Source organism: Styela clava, chromosome 4 (assembly GCF_964204865.1).
Source record: "Styela clava chromosome 4, kaStyClav1.hap1.2, whole genome shotgun sequence".
Lineage (NCBI taxonomy): Eukaryota > Metazoa > Chordata > Ascidiacea > Stolidobranchia > Styelidae > Styela > Styela clava.
Window position 1 is genome coordinate 3,484,443 of NC_135253.1, and position 19,410 is coordinate 3,503,852.

At 36.8% G+C, this 19,410-nt stretch overlaps 3 protein-coding genes across 4 annotated transcripts in view; 2 read left to right on the forward strand and 1 right to left on the reverse strand.

The window, feature by feature from the left end:
* On the forward strand, positions 1–10,131 carry LOC120325811 (4-galactosyl-N-acetylglucosaminide 3-alpha-L-fucosyltransferase FUT5-like). Its single transcript, XM_039391974.2, has 6 exons — positions 1–473; positions 3,706–3,804; positions 4,167–4,240; positions 4,497–4,616; positions 6,822–7,355; positions 8,459–10,131. The coding sequence occupies exons 1-6, from the start codon at positions 42–44 to the stop codon at positions 8,685–8,687; spliced, it is 1,488 nt and encodes a 495-aa protein (XP_039247908.2). The 5' UTR covers positions 1–41; the 3' UTR covers positions 8,688–10,131.
* The window catches only part of LOC120325812 (uncharacterized), an 18,828-nt gene continuing 9,111 nt past the window's right edge, over positions 9,694–19,410 (reverse strand). The window contains exons 1-3 of one of the 2 annotated variants that reach the window (XM_078112249.1): positions 11,576–11,862; positions 10,635–10,840; positions 9,694–9,834 (exon numbers count right to left, since the gene is read on the reverse strand). In XM_078112249.1, coding sequence (XP_077968375.1) covers positions 9,708–9,834; positions 10,635–10,840; positions 11,576–11,782 — 540 coding nt within the window. In that variant the 5' untranslated portion in view covers positions 11,783–11,862 and the 3' untranslated portion in view covers positions 9,694–9,707. Of the gene's footprint in view, positions 9,835–10,634; positions 10,841–11,575; positions 11,863–19,410 lie in introns of those variants that run through there. The other variant, XM_078112250.1, reaches the window with a different exon arrangement.
* On the forward strand, positions 13,735–14,907 carry LOC144422256 (uncharacterized). The gene is made up of 3 exons (XM_078112253.1): positions 13,735–14,058; positions 14,139–14,344; positions 14,593–14,907. The coding sequence occupies exons 1-3, from the start codon at positions 13,840–13,842 to the stop codon at positions 14,714–14,716; spliced, it is 549 nt and encodes a 182-aa protein (XP_077968379.1). The 5' UTR covers positions 13,735–13,839; the 3' UTR covers positions 14,717–14,907.

Consider the following 19,410-nt stretch of genomic DNA (forward strand, 5'->3'; position numbering starts at 1 on the left):
TCTTATTACGATATTGTTTTATCTTGGGTTAAACGTAAGCTATGGATCAGGCAACTTTGCCATGGATGTTCTCAACTAGATGCAGAATTCTAGCCTTCTTAACGGTGGTTATTATATTCATGGAGATTACAATGGTGAACAGATGGGAGACATTAAATACCACCAATCCTTCAGCAACCAGCAGTCTGAACATGAACAAATGGAATATAAAGAGTTCTTTCCGCGAACTTGAAATTGACTTCAACGGAGGTATTCCCTCTATTAAAAAAGAGATAGATGATATTTTGAATATGAAAGGTGGCGATTATAATTCAAATGAATTACCGGAAGTTACAGATGATGCAACACACACACAAGCACTGGTAGAACCACAAACAACTACCATACGTACTTCATTTACAACGACTAATAATGACTCGATGTACATACAATCAGAGCTGATTCGTAGGCTGAAGGCTGCGACTGACAGAAAGGTTAGTGACTCATTGTTATAGCGTTCGTTCGTTGGAAGCTCGAAGCAAAAATAAATGAGCCAAAATACTATAAAATAATCCAATTACAAGTTCGCGTTCCGTATTAGATTCCTTTTAGTAAATTTGAAAAGTAAATTTCTACTTTAACCGGCTAGTATTTGGAATCTTATTTGACTGAAAAATGATATACTCAACAAAAAAATATTATATAAATATATGTTTTCAAAAATGTCACTAAACATCGGGACACGATTGGCTATAGCCACCTTGAATCAAAGTGGCTATAAACCAAGTGGAGACACCGTGTGAAATGATGCATATCGGACGTCATTTTGTGTCCAGCGAATCGGGGGAACTCGGCAGCGTTGGTTTGTTTTAGCTTCGTCAGAAGGTCTCTCGTTCGTCAATTTGTTCTAAGATTTTTTAATGTTTTGCATTTTATACTGGTATCGTTCGGTTTCGTGAAAGTTCCGGTAGGTATCTTATCATCCCGTGTGAGTTATGCAACTTTGAAACCTCGTATCTCACGAACCTTATATTATATGCAGATAAGTTTTATATTGTTTGAGAGACAATCTAGGAGACTATTTATAATTATGGGATGGAGATAAAATGTAGTGATTATTATACAAAAATTGACAAAATTGAAAAGCGTGGATTTTTTTTGGAAAGCTTTTGAATTAAATAACAAAAACTTCGATTTGTTCTTGTTATAACCTAATATGACATCGACACATTTGCAGAGGTTAAATATAGCTTTCGAAATTAGATAGAATTTATCGTGCACCAGTAAAATTGTTTAAGTTATTTTATTCAATGTTATCCAATTCTTAACATGTCAACTGCGCCAACTTGAGTTAAACAACAACGTTCCCTAATTACTTGTTACGCAATTACGTCGCAACGTGGCAACGTTCCGTATGAAAGAAAAACACATTTCGCTTTCTTTCGAAAGTGTGTAACGTCATTAACCTAATGCATACGTTTAAATCAGGTACTACTTGAACTGGTAATATGATACTTGTTCACACCACGCGAAAGTTTAAAGCCTGTGTTTTACATTAATCATTCCAGAAACTGATGAAATGAATTTTCTCGGGAAAATTTTCCTTAATTTAACGAGGTGTTGCAACAGTTGCTCCAAAAATTATAGAATGTAAACGATCTCATGGCTAGCACATTGTGCGGCCTCATCAATTTCATCAAAGCATGTACATTATAAGGTACACAATTTAAAAACCAGCCGCCGCGAATGGTGTTGCAGTTTTTAATTCTTATCAATTTATTATTGGCAGGATATTTCGATTTCTTTGCGTCGGAAAATGTAGAATAAATACTAGGTGATCTAGCGACGCCATCATGTCTTCTACGTTCTCGTTGATAAAACTTAATTGTAACTAAGCCTTGATGTTTCCGGAGGAACCCCATAAAGACACGGGGTTCAAATTGTTTGTTTGTTTCCATGGAAAGTGTCAATCCCGATGAATGCCCACAATCGTTACCAACTCTTTTTAGGTCTTACACACATGATAAATATTTGAAAATTGATAGTTTTACCCAATATTTATGCCACCCATTTAATCAGTAATCAGTAGTTAATTTTATCACCACATCGAAAATACACTTTTTTACACGAGAGCAGAAAAAAAGATGAAAAGTTGCATTCCGCGGTGAAAGGAGTCGCGATAAACCAGTAGTGGTTATCGAGCAGCGACACCCGTGAAATGAAATAGTCTACCATTAAATTATACAAAAGTAAAAGTAGGATTGAAAAAATCATTGAATCATGATAAGAGTAAAAATACTAACACAAATAGCATATGAATATATTTGCGAGACCGGATATTTCCGGTATCACTAGAAGAAAACAACTCCGAGCGACAACAGGCAGATAACCATGGCAACTACAGGACGGATAATTCAAATAGCTAATAAAGGCATTGGATGCCGCTGGCTAGTTGTGATTGTGACTGAATGAAAGTTACCGTACTGAGGCATGGCTCTTGAATGCTGGAGACGGATTTGTCTATGAAGGAGAAATATGAATTAACCCAAAAAATCATCTATAAATACCGACAATTAAAAAAAGCAATCGTATTTTTGCGCGAAGCATAAACTATATTTCGCACCAATATTAATAATGCCTTTCATAATATATATATATTCGCCTGTTACTTTTCTGACAGATAAAGTTGCTTGAAATATAATTTCCCATCTTGCCACAATATCGCTTTTAAAACTTTGAAACGTTTTCTCAATTTAAGGTTAAATCTTCACGCGAAAGAAGAGACAATTAAAATTATTGAAAAACGGTATTCTAGTAGACCTGCAACAAGAGCTCAAGTCAAATAGATAATATATTATTTTTCATACACTCCAGATTATTAGATGTTTTTGTGAACTTGATTGATATACGCCGTTATCCTTCATTCCATGCATGTAGCATATTATTTAATATTATTTTGGCAATGTACACCTTGTTGAAAATTTGCGATACACATATATATTTTAATATCCTGACATGTACCGCAAAAACAGTGCAAGTTTCTGTAGTCAGTTTGTTAAAATAGGTTTTGTGCAAGTGCAATTAGGAATTTTATAATAAAATGTGTATATTTTGTTTAATATTTAGGTCTCATTGGGTGTTGATTTATCGAGTGAAATTGGATGACTTTAACCTTAACTTCGTATATGCTGGCCATACCGCCGAGCCGAGTTATCCGAGAAACATCTGCGGATAATTAATTTTTCAAAATAATGTTCATTCGTTTTGCCGCTGCGAAAGTTTGGTCCAAGTTATTGAGCATCTTTTTTTCTATTCAGCTGTTTAACGATCGCAGGTTTAAATCACTTAGTTGGGATCATACAGCGATAGAATTCTGGACACAAAATGGCTGGTGTGACGTCACACGTGCGCTTAATAACGTTACTAATGCATGTCCTTACTTGGTTTATAGTCACTTTGCCTTGAATATGGATCTAATATTTCCGAATAAATGAACTTCAAGGGGAAGGATGTCCCGGCTCGTTAAGCAGCATAATTATTAAACTACGTCTCCTTGCACTATGAAATGACATTCGTGATTTCACTTTTACATTCTGTATGTACAACGTGTAATTTCAGTGTGGTAAACTACTGGACCATGCATTCATTGCGTAAACGTGTCATCGAACTCGCAATGAAAAGTAGAACCGATGCGTTGTCATTTTTTCAACCAAATATTTATTTTAGATAATACTTGTCTGGATTCCAATGTTTGGTGTGAAGGATCCACATCCCATCGACGCTAAAAAATGCGGGAATTGTGAAGTAACTTATGACAGAAACAAGGTGAATTCTATTCAAATTCCGTCTTAAATTATATTTTTACCTTGATGTATTTATATATTGATGTATTTATTTCAAAAATTTCAGGTTGTACATTTTTGCGCATAAACAGTTGAAAATGTTTTGATCTTTTAGCATAGTTAGTGTTAGTGGTGATAGAAATATGTTGCCATGTTCACTGAATTAAAATATCAGAACTGAATCAAATGCATTTTTTTAGGTAGCATTATTTTAACTGAAATATCGTTTAAATTTTTGTTCGAATTATATACAATTCTCAGTATGGTGGAAATCATAGGTATATAATATAAAAAATATATGAATGACTGCGTGATACTATTCACCCGACTTCTATTCAAATGCAGATAAATGACGAGAAAACTGGGGCAGTTGTGTTTCACTTTGATGCAATTAGAGCTAACAACATGCCATCTACGAGGTAGGTCCAAAAATTTGAATGCTAGTTGAAATTCAATATGCAGAAAGCCAGTGGGCTCAGAGTAGGATCAACTTATGCTTATGTGTTTCATCTAATGCCATTTTAACACGGGGTGTGTGTTTCATATTTCCAATACTAACAAGTTTCAAAACCTTCCTTACTGAGTTATAAATATATCGTTCAGGTTCCATTCTTTCCAAAACAGCTACAAAAATATTATACAGTGATGTTTATTCGTTTACGGATTTCTCTTCAGAAACCTTAGTCAACTTTACATATACTGGGACCTGGAATCGACTGCAACCCTGCGCGTCGTCAGAGGACAGTCCTTACAGTTCGAGGACAATTTTCATTTTAATGGGACCATGACATACAGGTAAGGTTCCTTTAGATATTGCCAAATCTAAAATTTATATGAAATCTTTTAGATAGGTTTTTTGTTTTGTTTCTAGTCATATCTATGTTGCAAGAGATCAACACACAAATAAATAGACACAAAACTACCTTATGCATCTTTGTCATATGTCGTTTGTGGGGAGTCAGCTTTCCATTTCTGCCGTGTCGCATTTTTTCTAAAAGCCCACAAAACTTCGCGGTGGCTCAACAGCTACATGAACATTATCAACAATAAATTTATCAACATGTCTAAAGTCACAAAAATCGATCAAATATATTGAACTTCATTGTTAATCAATTTTATCTTGCTCATAAACATAATCCAGGCGAAGGTCGCTACGCTACCCGCGAGGGAAATGTAAGGAAAAGATTTGAGTATAAAAAAGCGGATGTTATATAATGAATTTGATGGTTGCACCGGGTCGTTGCGCCGGACGAATGGTCGTCCGGCGCACTGCCCCCAGTCCCTTTAGTCCATTAAGTAGTTTAAATAATACGTCATAAACTGATCACTCTTAATGGAAGTCGATTTCTATCAATTTTAGGGTCCGTGTTCACTCAACCGTGACGAAATTTTTTTGTCATTATCTTCACTGTATATACCTTGTGTGGCCCAAATATGACATCCCCATCTATTACCATTCTCGAGATATGACCTAAAATCACTGGAGCGTGACTGACATGTGGGAGAAAAAAATTCTACCTAAAACTGATTCGAATAATTTTTCCGATCATGCCCATGCCTTCAGATTCTTGATAAGACCTCTCTGAAGCCGGCAAACGGCCAAAATCACTAGACCGTGACGGAGGCATGGGAGGAAAAAAATTCCTTGAAAAAAGTATTAAACTAATTTTTCTCAACCTACCTATATACTTTTTTTACTCAATATCACAATTCCGAAGCGCAACATTCCGAAGTCACTGGAGCTTTACGGGGAAGGGGAATCCCCAAAGTTCAGGTGGTGAAATATTCTATTAATTAGTCTCTTCGATATTTATCCATCACTTTGCCCAAAAACCGATGGCAGTTCCCCCACCCCTAATAGTACTTGTATAAATTCCCAATACTCGGGTATGAATATGTTCATGAGCTGGGCCTTTTTTGGCGCTGATTCATGTAGGCTGCTGTCCGACAAGTGATAGGTAATAATAATACATTCTCGAGCTCGAACACAATTTTAGCTTTCATAGGAATCTTGGCACGTAGGTCTTGGATAGTGTCCACATAACCCAGGAAATTTCATTGCGATCTGGCCAGAGGAAGGGGGTTTCTGTGAGTTGGAGGCGGGTACCTGTCACTGAAGACACACTCGAATAACTTTGTGATTTAGAGGTTTAGCGTCGTTTTCCAGGATGGCAAAGCGTTTCTCCGATCATTGCAAACTTCCAAGTATACTTTTGGCAGTGAGGTTCGTGGTCCTGAATTAGAGTAGTTAGACAATACTTCTGAATTTTAAACCTAACATAACCAATCAATTTTGTACATTTACATGTCTCTTTGTGCATGTAGTCATATTTAGTAGACATCAAACCCAAATTGTCATACATTTAATATTTTCCAATGGGAATGCCATGGGATGGGATAGGACAGGCATAAATTGCTATGGGCTGAAGTGGGATGGGACAAAAAGATATGACCCATTGACAAGCTTGCGTATCTGTAAACACACATCTACGAATGTGGTGTGAGAGCCTCTAGTCTAGAGTCTAAAGATTGTTTCATATTGCGTTTACCTACAAATTCGCGATCACAAAATTGCGCTATATTTGTAAATATTTACATTATACTTTTTTATTGAAAGGCACTTCTCAAAAATAAAAATATCTCATGTTTTCATGCGGTGAAAACGTGATATTTGTCAGTATTCATAGTTTTCCTACTCCATCGACAAGAGTTTAATCAACAAGAGTTTATTATAATATTTAACCCATCGTGGATCGCCCTGTATAAACATGTTTGCAAAATAACGCCTTCCAAAGAAAGGCCTATTCAAAAAGCATTTTGCATTATTATGTGAAATGTTACGGTATTCTTTTCAATAAATGATTAATATTTACTCAATCGAATTTTATTTTTTTGAAAACGAAATCACCACATCAGGGTGTAGAATAAATCCCTAATTTCATGTATCTATAGCTAAGTAAATTTGAAGCACCCAAGTTGCGTATTTTCAAATTTTTACAGGCGGGATTCGGATTTCTATCAAAGTTATGAACACGGATATAATGTGGCAAGAATCTTGGAGGAAAACACTCGTACACCCGAAGAACTGCTCGCTATGAAAACCAAACTATCTGTAGCAATTGTCTCAAACTGTGGCTACACTCCTGGAGCACGCACTCGAATAAAAATGCTCAAGGAGCTTATCGGATTGGGATTTAAGCTAGAAGGATTTGGTGGATGCTTTAAAGGTGGTAAATTTGCTAATGGTAAAGGCCGAGGCGAGCCGGAATTCTTCGTTGAAGTGAGGAAATATAAATTCTATTTTTCGTTTGAAAATTCTCATCACTGCAAAGACTACATTACTGAGAAGTTTTTCAATAATGCCATCAGATCATTGACTGTACCTGTTGTATGGGGAGCAAATAAAAAGGATTACGAAGCAGTGGCCCCACCAGGATCATTTATATTTGCTGAAGATTTTGCTTCTATGAAAGATTTAGCAGATTATCTCAATTATCTAGATAAGAACGACACGGCATATCTAGAGTATCTTAAGTAAGTTATTACGATCATTAAATAAGTTCTACTACATTGTTTTTCTAACGCTCGAGATGGTGAAAAAAAAATAAGCCTAAAACTATAGAGTATAAGGGTACTCCCGCAGTATGTCTACCAGGTTATGGTTAGACCATAATTTTATTCTGATTTTTAGTACTATTACGAGTTCGGTGGCTGTCTGTGTTAGCCAAGTGAATATACCATACCCCCTGTCCGTAGGTTTCAGTCCCTTCACCCAACTTGATGTGAAGTGGGCGAACAAAATTAGTTACCTTCATATTGGTACACACTACACACGCTTCTGGAGGGCCGTATTGAGAACATTATTATGTGTGAATTTTGATATATAAATTGACTAAATTATCCGTTTATCCGTGATGAATTTTATCAACGGAAAATTTGATGAAAGTCCAGTTGGCTGCCGATCCATGATATGTTTTGTGACCGAATTTATTTAGAGTTCTGTTACTTGCCACAAGCTGCTGAGATTAATCAGATATTGATGATTCGATGCGAGCCAATAACATAATGGTTTTCGTGGTTCTTATCGCGCGATTATTTTAAAAGATAATTGAATACAACGTTCGCCGTTCGTTAACAATTTCTATATTTGTTTTATTTAAGTAGTATTTTTGAATTTAGGGTTCATTAGACGAATTCTTTAATTTAACTTGCTTAATTTACAATGCAGTTGTAAATTCCGTTACTGAAGTATGCGCACCAAGATGGCGCACAACCTGATGTTATGCGACATCTTGGTTGCGCACACTTCAGGAGTACCGAAATTTGACTACATTTTTGGATTCGCATCGTTTTATTCTCCAGAGTAGACTATTTCAATATGTTAAAAACTCAAAAAAGTTTTTTGGAGTGTCATAATTGACTGTGATACTGTGTTATAAAAGGCGCGGAAATATCTTCGGCTTGTCGCATCAATTTACTCATTTGACTCCAACTCCGCCAGCTAGCATATGCTGTTAAACGAACCGTAAAATCGTTAGTCGTTAGTATATACGTATACTTATCTGTTCAATTGTGGGTTGTTATACGTATACGTCTTTTATATAGGTAAGTTTGACCCCTCATTTTCCTTGTTTCAGGTGGTTGACGATGAAGCCGAGTGACATGCCACAGTACGGAAGAGCAAGAGAATGGTGTTCAATATGCAGAGCTTTGCATGGAATCAACTATGATGACAGTTACAGTCCAAAATATAATAAGACGAACCCAGTTAGGCCCTTATTTACAGACGGTGTAGCCCCTAGAACTGTTGAACACTTAATAGACTGGTATTACGGAGAAGATAATCCCGAGTGTTTTTCTAGGTAAAGTTATAGACCAGGCAAATTGGCTACAAAATTGAGGTGGTTTGAACACTCTGCTTGAAAATGATGAATAATTAGGATTTGAGTTGAGAAAATAATTTAAATCTTTCCATTTGCTTTCTACAAATGCTTATAATAATGCGATGGGGCGGAGATACTGATGAAATTGCTGGCTCCCTATGCACTATGCAAAAACACAAGCTGTTTTTAGCGAGGTTGTAATATTGACTCGTGTATAAGGCCGGATTGGAGTCTTCTGGCCGGTACATGCAATTGTCCCCTAAGTTTCTTAAGCATCGAATCGACGTGGCCTATATAACGGGGAAATATTGACGGGATCGATGAATTTCTGCACGTGCCCATGGGAAAGCATTGAAGACCCCACATCATAAATTTAATAAAAACACATTATCATATACCAAGTAAAATATATTATATCTTCCACTGTTTGCAAAATTTATTGCTTCATGTACGAAAATTAGAATAGTTGTAACCTTCCACGATTTCATATTTCTATGCACGATTTTATTAACGATGACATTAAATAAAACAAAAATATTCATCGTTATTACAAGTTTCCTATTTACTTAATATATAATGTCCGAATGACAAAACGATTATTTGGAAGTGTTTACTTTCTTACTCAATTCTTACCTTGTTATACGTGACAATATTAAATGTTTGTGGTGCCCTATTGTTTTGGATTAAAAGTAGAAAATAAGTGTTTAAATATAGGCTTATTTGCATTGTTCTGACCGTTTATAGTCCTGGCTGGAGCTTACTCCCGATATCTGTGTCATGCGATGCCAGTGAGATGCCGCCAAAGTGGCCTTCTTTTATTAACTGCGTAGCTTTCTTTCTTATTAGATCTTTATTGATGATTTTTTTATTGACTATTGATTTGCACTCGAAGGACGTCAGTAGGAAAGATAAATATATGCACGTGAACAAAATAAATCATTTCAGACCGAGTGAGTGATCATTTCAAATCTTATAATTCAACCTCCGAACGATTTCATTTATTCTACCCAACTGCGCTGACTGGTCCAGGACATGGCAAACTATTGTCAGCTTTTAAGACAAATTCATGTTGGCACCCATTTGGCAGAAGTATAGCTTCGCACTCGTCAGGTATGGTTGGATTTTCCATGCTAGAAATAGAATGTTTACGTTATTAATGTGGCCATTGGTAAAAACAGTACATTTTAAGATACTAGAAATAGCAATTACGTTATTAATATGGCCATTGGTACAATCAGTACTTTTTAAGATGCTAGAAATAACAATTACGTTATTAATGTGGCCATTGGCAAACAGTACTTTTTACTATTCAACAATGAAGTTTATAAGAAGCGTATTCAAATATGTTTTGACATGAGTTCAATTAATTTACAATGCATTGACTTCAATTTCGCTTTAAACTATAATAAATAAATTATGTAATTATACAGTATGTGATTTAAGGCAGATTAGGGAATCTTGGATGAAAGAGAAATCAAGTGGCAGCTTTAAACACTGGATTATATTGTAACCATATGAGAAATTGATAGCCTTAGCAAGTAAGGGGCAAGAATTTTAATGTGGTTGGTCGACCCAAAGAGTTTGTGATATGGGTTGCTTCAAGCGGCTTTGGTAAACGCGTGCGTACGGCAATCCGCGAAGTACTGTAGTCCACGGAATCTGCATTACAATCACTGGTTTCACAAAACGTCACCCTGGCCTTTTCCAAGTGATTCAGAACAGAAATTCGTTTCATCGATAACGTACAACAAATGTAAAAAGTCGATCGCCATGCCATTATGATTAAATATAGTTTATCAGTGAATTTATAAAAAAATGTATATTTTTTGCAACCTTCTATGGAATTTGAAAAACAATGCGCAAGTGAAAATTTCATTAAAATGCACTATGAAGTTGCATAAAGTGTAATTTATAATTTTATTCAACTTACTTGTTACAGCATGACCATGCAACTGAGTCCACGATTCGATAAACAACGAACACTTCAGACCGTTCATCTTTGTTTTTATCAGTTACAGTTGTGAAGCCAAATGGACATGATGTTGGGTGGATATTTTCAAGATTTATAAAATAGGTTTTCGTTTCCTTGGTTGTTGGTAATGCATTTTGTACAGGAAGAGTGCAGTTTAAATAGGTCTAAAAAACGATTAAATTGAGTAACATGAGATGCATGTTGTATCTATAATTGTCCCCTCCCACGAGTATAAAAGTATCCTTGCTTCGTCGATGCAAATAATGGTTGTTCTATCTTATAAGGGCAGTTACATGATTCGGAGCTCTGCAAACTGGAAAGTCGATATGAAGTTCTCCTCTTACATTCGCAATAGTTAAAAATTTCAAAGTTCATTTTCTTTTTACGCTTATTGCGATACACATACATCGTCCGTCGTTTGATTAAAGACCACAAAACCTGAGGCATTTGGTATGGTATTAAATAATTTTTCTGTATACAAACGCAACGGCAAAAGTTCTCAAAAATAAAAAAAGTGTCGCGCACCAAAAGTTTGCAGAGGTCAGCAACGTTCCCTCCAAGCTGCGCCGCCGCGTAGCTGGCCGATAATCCCCGCGCAGTACTTTCGTTCTGCCGCGCACTGGAGTTTATAAATAAATTCTGTGTTCGTTTAAAATGTTGTGTTCTTTTTTATTTTTTCGCGCAGACTTTTTTGAACCTCACATGGCCTTCTATTTCGCGCAACTAGGCAAGCTCTTAGAGGGTACGTTGGAGGTCAGACATAAATATAGATCTCAAATCTTCCCATTCTGCCCATATGTCATATTTCGATTTGGATGGTAATCTGTAGCGACATTATAAAACTATAGCACTGTTAGTACCGTGAAATTTTGATATTGATGTAAAATATAAATACACACCCCATACGTTACTGGATCGCAGCTACACTCAACACAGGGACCAGCGTTCCATTTTTGTCCTACATGATGATACTTCGTGAATGTCATTGAATCAGTTTTTGTAGTATGCAAACACCCTCGACCCAGTTGAGTTTCTCCGTAATCGCATGCTGCGTTGGCACAAGCGAATGTGACAATCCAAACAGAAATCAAGATGGAGTATTTCATTCTGGACTTTTTTGATGAAAATGAACACTGTATCACAAAATCAACGGTAGCACCTAACTCAATTATGTAGACGTTATGCATTGCAACGCGGATTTATACTTTTCCATTTGTTACGTCACATCGACACAAAAGTTAATCGTAGACAAGAGAAAGTGCATATGACGACGGCAATAAAAAAATCACAAACACTTTAGTAGTAAACAATATTCTGCTGAATTCTAATTTTAGCTCGCAACTGCTTCTCACACATGAATCAGAAAGTGATTCAGAATTTATCATTGTCAAATTTATTAACCATCAATACTGGTACTTCAATTGTTTTTTTCGTGTTTTAGTGCTTATACAGTTAGCGATATTCTTTTGAATTGAAAGCCACAGGAGATAAACACGCGATAAACTAATCATTTTTTAATCAATTGTACAATATAAAGATGATTTGTACCTGAGATGCCGGTTTAAATGAATAGTGACAGAACCATCTAAAATCGGTCAACCGATTGATCATTCCAAGCTTTAACTATTACGGGTGGACAACATTGAACGAATGACTATGGTCGATGAATGTCATTTCATAGTTACTATTTCACAGCTATCCTAATAGCATTAATTCATAACTCGGTATAGAAAGAAAGAAATAATTAATACTTCAATCGTTGTGTCTTTTTTTTTTATATAGTATTTGTTTTTGCAAAGCAAGGCTTGAATAACACTTAACTGGCTAGCAATAAGTTACAGTTAAGCTGGCCTTTAGGGCTCCATGGAAACACGGAATAAACATCCTTATCAGATTATTAGTAGAACAAAATTAACCGAGTACGGTATTTCCATTTGTCCATCATGTAATTCGGTTGAACAGACCTCACCGACTATTCGACTTAGCTCAAGTGTAAATGCAAATGAAAGCGCATTAAATTACTACCAACTTCAATTAATGTTAAACTGATATCTTTTTATTGCAGATTCATGGAAGATGTATCATATAGTGGGAAAGTCCTACAAACACCTGAGGCGTTAATCGTGCATACTTAGAATAGAAACATCGTACTTTATTATTAGTGTGTCTAACTTAAAATAGATCATAATTATTTGTTAGGTTTTCATGTAAAGCTTGTCGCAAAATATTTGCAAGAATTCTTGACGTCATCTGAATGATATCACATATAAATCACTGTCTATGTTTTGAATAATTGTTTCAATTTCACCAGAAAAATATTATTTTTGTGATAAATTAGAATTTCAGTTTCTACCATGGTAACAATAACAACGATAACATAACTAGATTGTTTTAAAAATTGCACACTTGACATTTTTCTGTGAAAATGATTTGACTTGACTTACACATTTGAACAAGTTTGCATGAAAGTGTTTAAAGCAAATGAAGTGCAAGCTGGTATGATTAAATGCAAATCAAGTAGAGGAAATGATATTTCAAATTTGTCCGTCCTAGCACAATATGGTACATGTCGCTTCCAACTGAACCCCACATAGACCTGATTGGCTCCGCAATTCTTATTTAAAATAGTGATCTGAGATATATTTTTAATACTTTTGGTATCACTTCAGCAAGAAAAGTGCTGGCCATAGTTTAGCCGTATGTGATGTACGAGAGTCACACGTAATGAATTTAAACTAAAGCAGCATAAGCGTCTCACTCTCAGACGGCATTGAAAATCCCAATTGCTCTGTGGTCTCATAAGATGACGCTTTTTCCTAAAATACCAAATATTGTGCTTTAAAAATGTCTTTCCGCGGTTATTCACAAATTCGAATTGAGCTAGTTTATTTTTGTCAATAATTAGTATTCTTACTGATTCTCGGGAATACGAAAACAGAGTGTTCACGACGGGCTGTCTCGAAAACAAAAATCGGTACTTTCGTTCTAACACCAAACGTAAACACCGTCGCGTCGCATATTTTTGTGCCACGGAAAATATATAAAAGACTTGCGTTCACATCAAACGAAACATAACTTAAACCAGTCAAAAGAAGCGTTTGTCGTAATATCAAATTGCATTGTATTAATTTGCACGTATTAGATTTTTTTTACTTCAAGTACAATGGAAAGTTGCATCCAGAACGCAGTTTTCCTAACTTTAATCTCATTCGCGATTTCTGTTCGCATAAACGCCAGTTGCGAATACGACATATTCGAAGACGATTGGTGTAAACATACTGTAAAAACCGCTACAATGAGATCTACAATGTTTTACCGAGCTGGTGAAAAGTGGAAAGATGGGCCGTGCGTTGATTGCAGTTGCGGTCCGGAGACTTACAAGGTATGTATCATTACAATGATATTAATAATTGTTTGGAAAATGAGAAAGTTTGATGATTTTTTTTTTGTTAATTTTCGCAGACTGTCCTGAACTGCTCGCTGGAAGTGGAAAATGGAAAGGCAAGATCTGATGAAGCCGAATCCTATTTTATAAATATTGATAATGTGTATCCAACATCATGTCCGTTTGGTTTCACCGAAATTACAACAGAAAACAGAGATCTGGCATCTCAAATGTTTATAGTCTATCGAGTTGTTGACACAGTTTCCAAAACGTGCTGTACCAGGTGAGTGATGTTAAAATTAAATCACTGAGCCATGTAATATATATGAATACTTTCTACTAAGCACATATGTAACAGTAAATTCTTTAGTTTACAAACAATGAGCAGGCAAGCGTCATGTGCGATAGTAACCTTCGCAAATAGGAGTTCAGAAAGCAAAAATGTGAAACAGGATTCCTATTACTACAAGTTCATAATACAATACCATAGTTTGTTTATAACTCCAACGTATCGCGATTATGTTTTTGCAGAATGAATCCGAGTGAAATCCCCGAAGAATGTGAAGCAATACGCTCCGACGAATGCGAATATAAATTTGTTCTGAAATCGAACAATGGTATTCCATGTCCTGGACCAATTTTTATGTCTGGATAAAGAAAGAAACATGTCGATAAACTATGAAAATAATTGACATGATAGAAACAAGGCGTTAATTCTATATCTGCACCTTTCTGTTATTTTATTGTGAAATTGTGAAAAGAAATCAAATTTGGGTGATTTTATTATCTTGCTTATATATAACAATATCCGTAATGTTTTATAAATAAATGTTCTATTGCATCCAATGCGTTGCTATTGCTGTGACAATTGGTAGATGCAAAAATACATGTGTATCGTGCCTTTATGTCGAAGTTTTGTGTTACATCCTGCGAGAGCTTTATGAAAATACGCAAAAACTTTTTTAACAGGCCGACATTTAGTGTCATCGAGAAGCATCTCGTAGAATAGGATTGTTATACTTCCCAGAAAAGAAGAAAACCGACAAGACATAGTATAATTATATAGCAAACCTTTTGTCCAGTCACTTACTTCATTTAGGTATAAAAAATCCGGATGTATTGTGTACTGAACTGTAAGTTCTTTTGTTCTTTTTCCTTGTTCCTATTTCGGATCCGCATGTGTCTGTTGCCACAAGGATGCTTGACTGAGAGAGTATTATAAAGATAAACAGGAATACCATAATCTCTTTCCACGGAATAGCAAGTAAAAAAAAACGCCCAATTGTTTGTTCCCTGAATATGGGAATATGAGAACCACGAGAAACGTTGTACCACGTTTCCCACTTGACACGTGGTACAAGTGGGACACGTGGTCCAGTGGGACATGTGGGACACGTGGTACACGTGGGAAAAGTGGTAGACGTGGGACAAGTGGTAGACGTTGGACAAGTGGTACACGTGGGACAAGTGGTACACGTGGGACGAGTGATACAAGTGGGACATTACATGGAGATTACAATGGTGAACAGATGGTAGACATTAAATACCGGTGTCTCAAAAATGTCGTTTCCCACTTGTCCCACTTGTCCCACGTGTCCCACGTGTCCCACTTGTCCCACGTGTCCCACGTGTCCCACTTGTCCCACGTGTCTCACTTGTCCTACGTGTCCCACTTGTTCCGCTTGTGCCACTTGTCCCACTTGTCCCACATGTCCCACTTGTATCCCTTTTGCCACGTGTACCACTTGTCCCACCTGTCCCACTTGTACCACTTGTATCCCTTGTCCCACGTGTCCCACCTGTCCCACTTGTAACACTTGTACCACTTGTCCCACGTGTACCACTTGTACCACTTGCCCGACGTGTCCCACTTTTCCCACTCGTCCCACATGTCCCACGTGTACCACTTGTCCCACTTGCCCCACGTGTCCCACGTGTCCCACTTGCCCCACGTGTCCCACGAGTCCCACCTGTCCCACGTGTCCCACTTGTACCATGTGTACCACTTGTATCCCTTGTGCCACGTGTACCACTTGTACCACGTGTACCACTTGTACCACTTGTCCCACATGTCACACTTAACCCACTTGTCCCACTTTTTCACGGGCCCCACGTGTCCCGCGTGCCCCACTTGTCCCATCGATTTTTATTGCCGATATCGGTCGGGGGAGGAGGTATCGGCCGTGTTACTCTGTGCGTTATCACTGTAGCGCTATAAACCTCGCCAGACTTTTTTCGTATTCACCATATTTTTTTTTTGGTTATCGCTGATAAATACGAATTTGTAACTATTATTGAATGCAATTCAGTAAAGCGTATTTTCTTCCCTCGGTTCCTGACTCAATCACTTTTATTATACAAATCAGAGCGCATTGTAAAGCAAATCAGGTACAGGTAAGAATTAACCGACGGCTATCGCTAACAGGTTGAACCGATAAATGCAAGTATTTTTATTTTTGTTTTCTTTTTGCACCTATCATATTTTTAATTTCTAATCTTGCATAAAGCACGCCCATATCGTTTTTCGTAAATTTAGAATTGTCGAACCAGATAAGTACGACTGGTAATTATTGTATTCCATGGAAATTTTACGAGATATTTGGGACTGGAAGAAATATTATTTTGACCACGTAGAAATGCCATTATTGCCGTATTTCCGAGCGGCATCCGAGTAATAGTTTCACATTTAATGCCTTTGATCGGCGCTACATGCGAGCGTGTTTTTGTACTTTGTTTTTGTACGATTATGACGCTACTGACATCCGCGAGTTATACTACTCTCCCAAATTAGTTTTCACGACTTCTAATGTTTTCATTTTCAAATGTGGGTACAACTGACTACGGATTAATGGTCGATATTTGAAATAGGGCTTGCGAAATATTCATTATAAACCGCCAGGTAAAGAGAGGCGTACTAAACGTATTTGGATTTTCGCTGTGAACGACGCATCCTTTTCAGCTTATTAAACGCCTTACGTCGTCGTGAATTGACCCCCCATCCCCCGTTGGAAATTTTTTAGCTGTGCCCATGTCGGTATTTATCTGATATCAACCCGGCTATATTCCGGCACTGATAGACCAGGTCATAATTTGTCACCCATGTTATCAATAAACAAAAATTTCGTGCTTGCTATTACCAGAAATTCTATTTTGCTGAATGAAAGTGCGACCCGCGACCAGCAAACGTGTTGTTGCGAACAAGCGCAAGGATTGTGGATTGTGACGTCCACCACGAAACGAAATTGTTTGTCGAACATGCAAAAAACCAGACCACATACAGAAGCACTGCAACTTTGGGAAACAAAATGAACGAACGGAAGAGACGACGAGACCAATTATTACGTCAAGACCAAGTGGAACAGAAGCCGCGCCATCTTCACCTGAAGTCCCACATGGACGGAAAAATGCACAAAAATTTAGATTTCACACCGGGCGAACGGACTACTACAACCTTAAGGTCCATATATGATAGATTCAGATTAAAAACGTATGACCCACCAAAATTACACGTAGCACGTGATTGGCACTCCACACATCTCTTGGACCGCACATTGAAAAAACACTTTACGAATATCGAACGACAATCTGCATACCTCATAGCCTTGGATGGGTTTTTGTTTGGAAATAGAAAGTGGCGTTACAGAATTGTCCGCCGAGATGCAAACTATATCGACCATTAAAACTAAATTGTAAATTTTGCGCGAACAATAATGATACAACGAAACACATATTTCTTGAATGCCCAAAATACCTAGTAATACATAAGAAAATTAGGCTGACTCTGGAAAAAATCTGCGGCAAAAAACTAGATGTTCCCCCACAATCAATTTTTGACAATTCCTATTCAGGCGAAAACAAATTGGCAATTCTGAAAATGTACAGTATTCTTAAATTGAAACCCATCACTCTCAAATATACTATGGATAGAGAAAACAGATATGTGAATCAAACAGATATATCTTCAATACTCAGAACTGTCTACCGGAAATTTAAAGACTGGATTTTTATAACCATAGACCGATATGGTTCGGCAGATGTGTACGCTCTATCCAAAAACTGGAAATCAACGTTAGATGGATGATATAGAGCGTGCGACATCAAATGACAAATCTACAGGATGCACAACATGGAGCCAACTCATCAGTCACCACAAATGGTAGCTGAATTTCATCTTATCAGTGCCCGATACGCCAGCACCGCTGTGTAAAAAGCTTGTGCTTGCAAATCGCCTCATGGTCATCGAATGGTTGTTGTAACTACCCATGTACCAGCTAAATTGGCCGATGTATTTGTTTCGAAATTTGGCGGATTTAAAAAAAATATAAGTAATACCATCCTAAATCGCGGATTTGATGTAAGGAAGCTTACCATATTAGTTTGGTAAAGACGATCCATTTTTCAAAGAAGAATGAGTCTTATACTTCCGTTGGCATTATCGGTCATGGAGGCATTGGGCTGGATTTCGGTAATGTCATCCTGATGACCTGATCCGTCATAAGAAAAAAAAAGTTTTGTTCACATATATCTCATTCGCCGAATATTTTGTCCATATGATTCCGTTTATCATACTTCTCATTCACCAGATATTTTGATATATATATTTCGTTTCCCTCATAAAACAGTCGTCGTGATTATTCGCTCGTTAAAAAAAAACGACTTGTGAGTGAGACTTGTCTGTGGCGTATAATTTTCAATCCATGGCAATTAACTTAATTATGTCTAACTTAACTCGCGTTACGACTTTTAAATACATTGATACTCTAAAAAAACAAATGTAATATGTGGTCATAAACACATGAGATAAACTGTCTAATTATATTTTATTTTGATAGGTATCTTTGCAATCTTGTTAATTCGTTATCGCCATTAGGAATCCGTATTTTTGCAATTTTGCGGATTAGAGAAATCTGTACCTGTAACTACGATCCGTTCAATTGCAATTCTGCCACTCGGATTATTTTTAAGATATAACCGTTATTATCCCACGACGTAAAATCTATTTTAGTACAATGAAAGTCGATTGGATTCATTAATTTATCATCATAATTAATTTACCTTTACAATCCGCGTCGCGTTTTCAACTTTGTATAATGATAACACTGAAACTTTCGGCAGCAATATAAAGAAATGGATAAAAAGATAAATCCAACGCGCAATTATTTTTTTTATTTAAGTGATGGTATGGTTTCCAACGCTAACCAACCATAATACCAAAACAATCGACCATTTTAGCAAAATGCACGCAGTATTAGCGACAAGTGGGACATGTGGTACAAGTGGGAAATGTTGTACAAGTGGGAAACGTGGTTCAAGTGTGACACGTGGTACAAGTGGTACACGTGGTACAAG

Coding starts and splice junctions, on each gene's coding strand:
- LOC120325811 (XM_039391974.2), top strand. CDS start 42: ATGGATCAGGCAACTTTGCCATGGATGTTCTCAACTAGATGCAGAATT. Junction 474..3,705: donor AGGCTGCGACTGACAGAAAG/GTTAGTGACTCA, acceptor TATTTATTTTAG/ATAATACTTGTCTGGATTCC. Junction 4,617..6,821: donor AATGGGACCATGACATACAG/GTAAGGTTCCTT, acceptor AAATTTTTACAG/GCGGGATTCGGATTTCTATC.
- LOC144422256 (XM_078112253.1), top strand. CDS start 13,840: ATGGAAAGTTGCATCCAGAACGCAGTTTTCCTAACTTTAATCTCATTC. Junction 14,059..14,138: donor GCGGTCCGGAGACTTACAAG/GTATGTATCATT, acceptor TAATTTTCGCAG/ACTGTCCTGAACTGCTCGCT. Junction 14,345..14,592: donor TCCAAAACGTGCTGTACCAG/GTGAGTGATGTT, acceptor ATGTTTTTGCAG/AATGAATCCGAGTGAAATCC.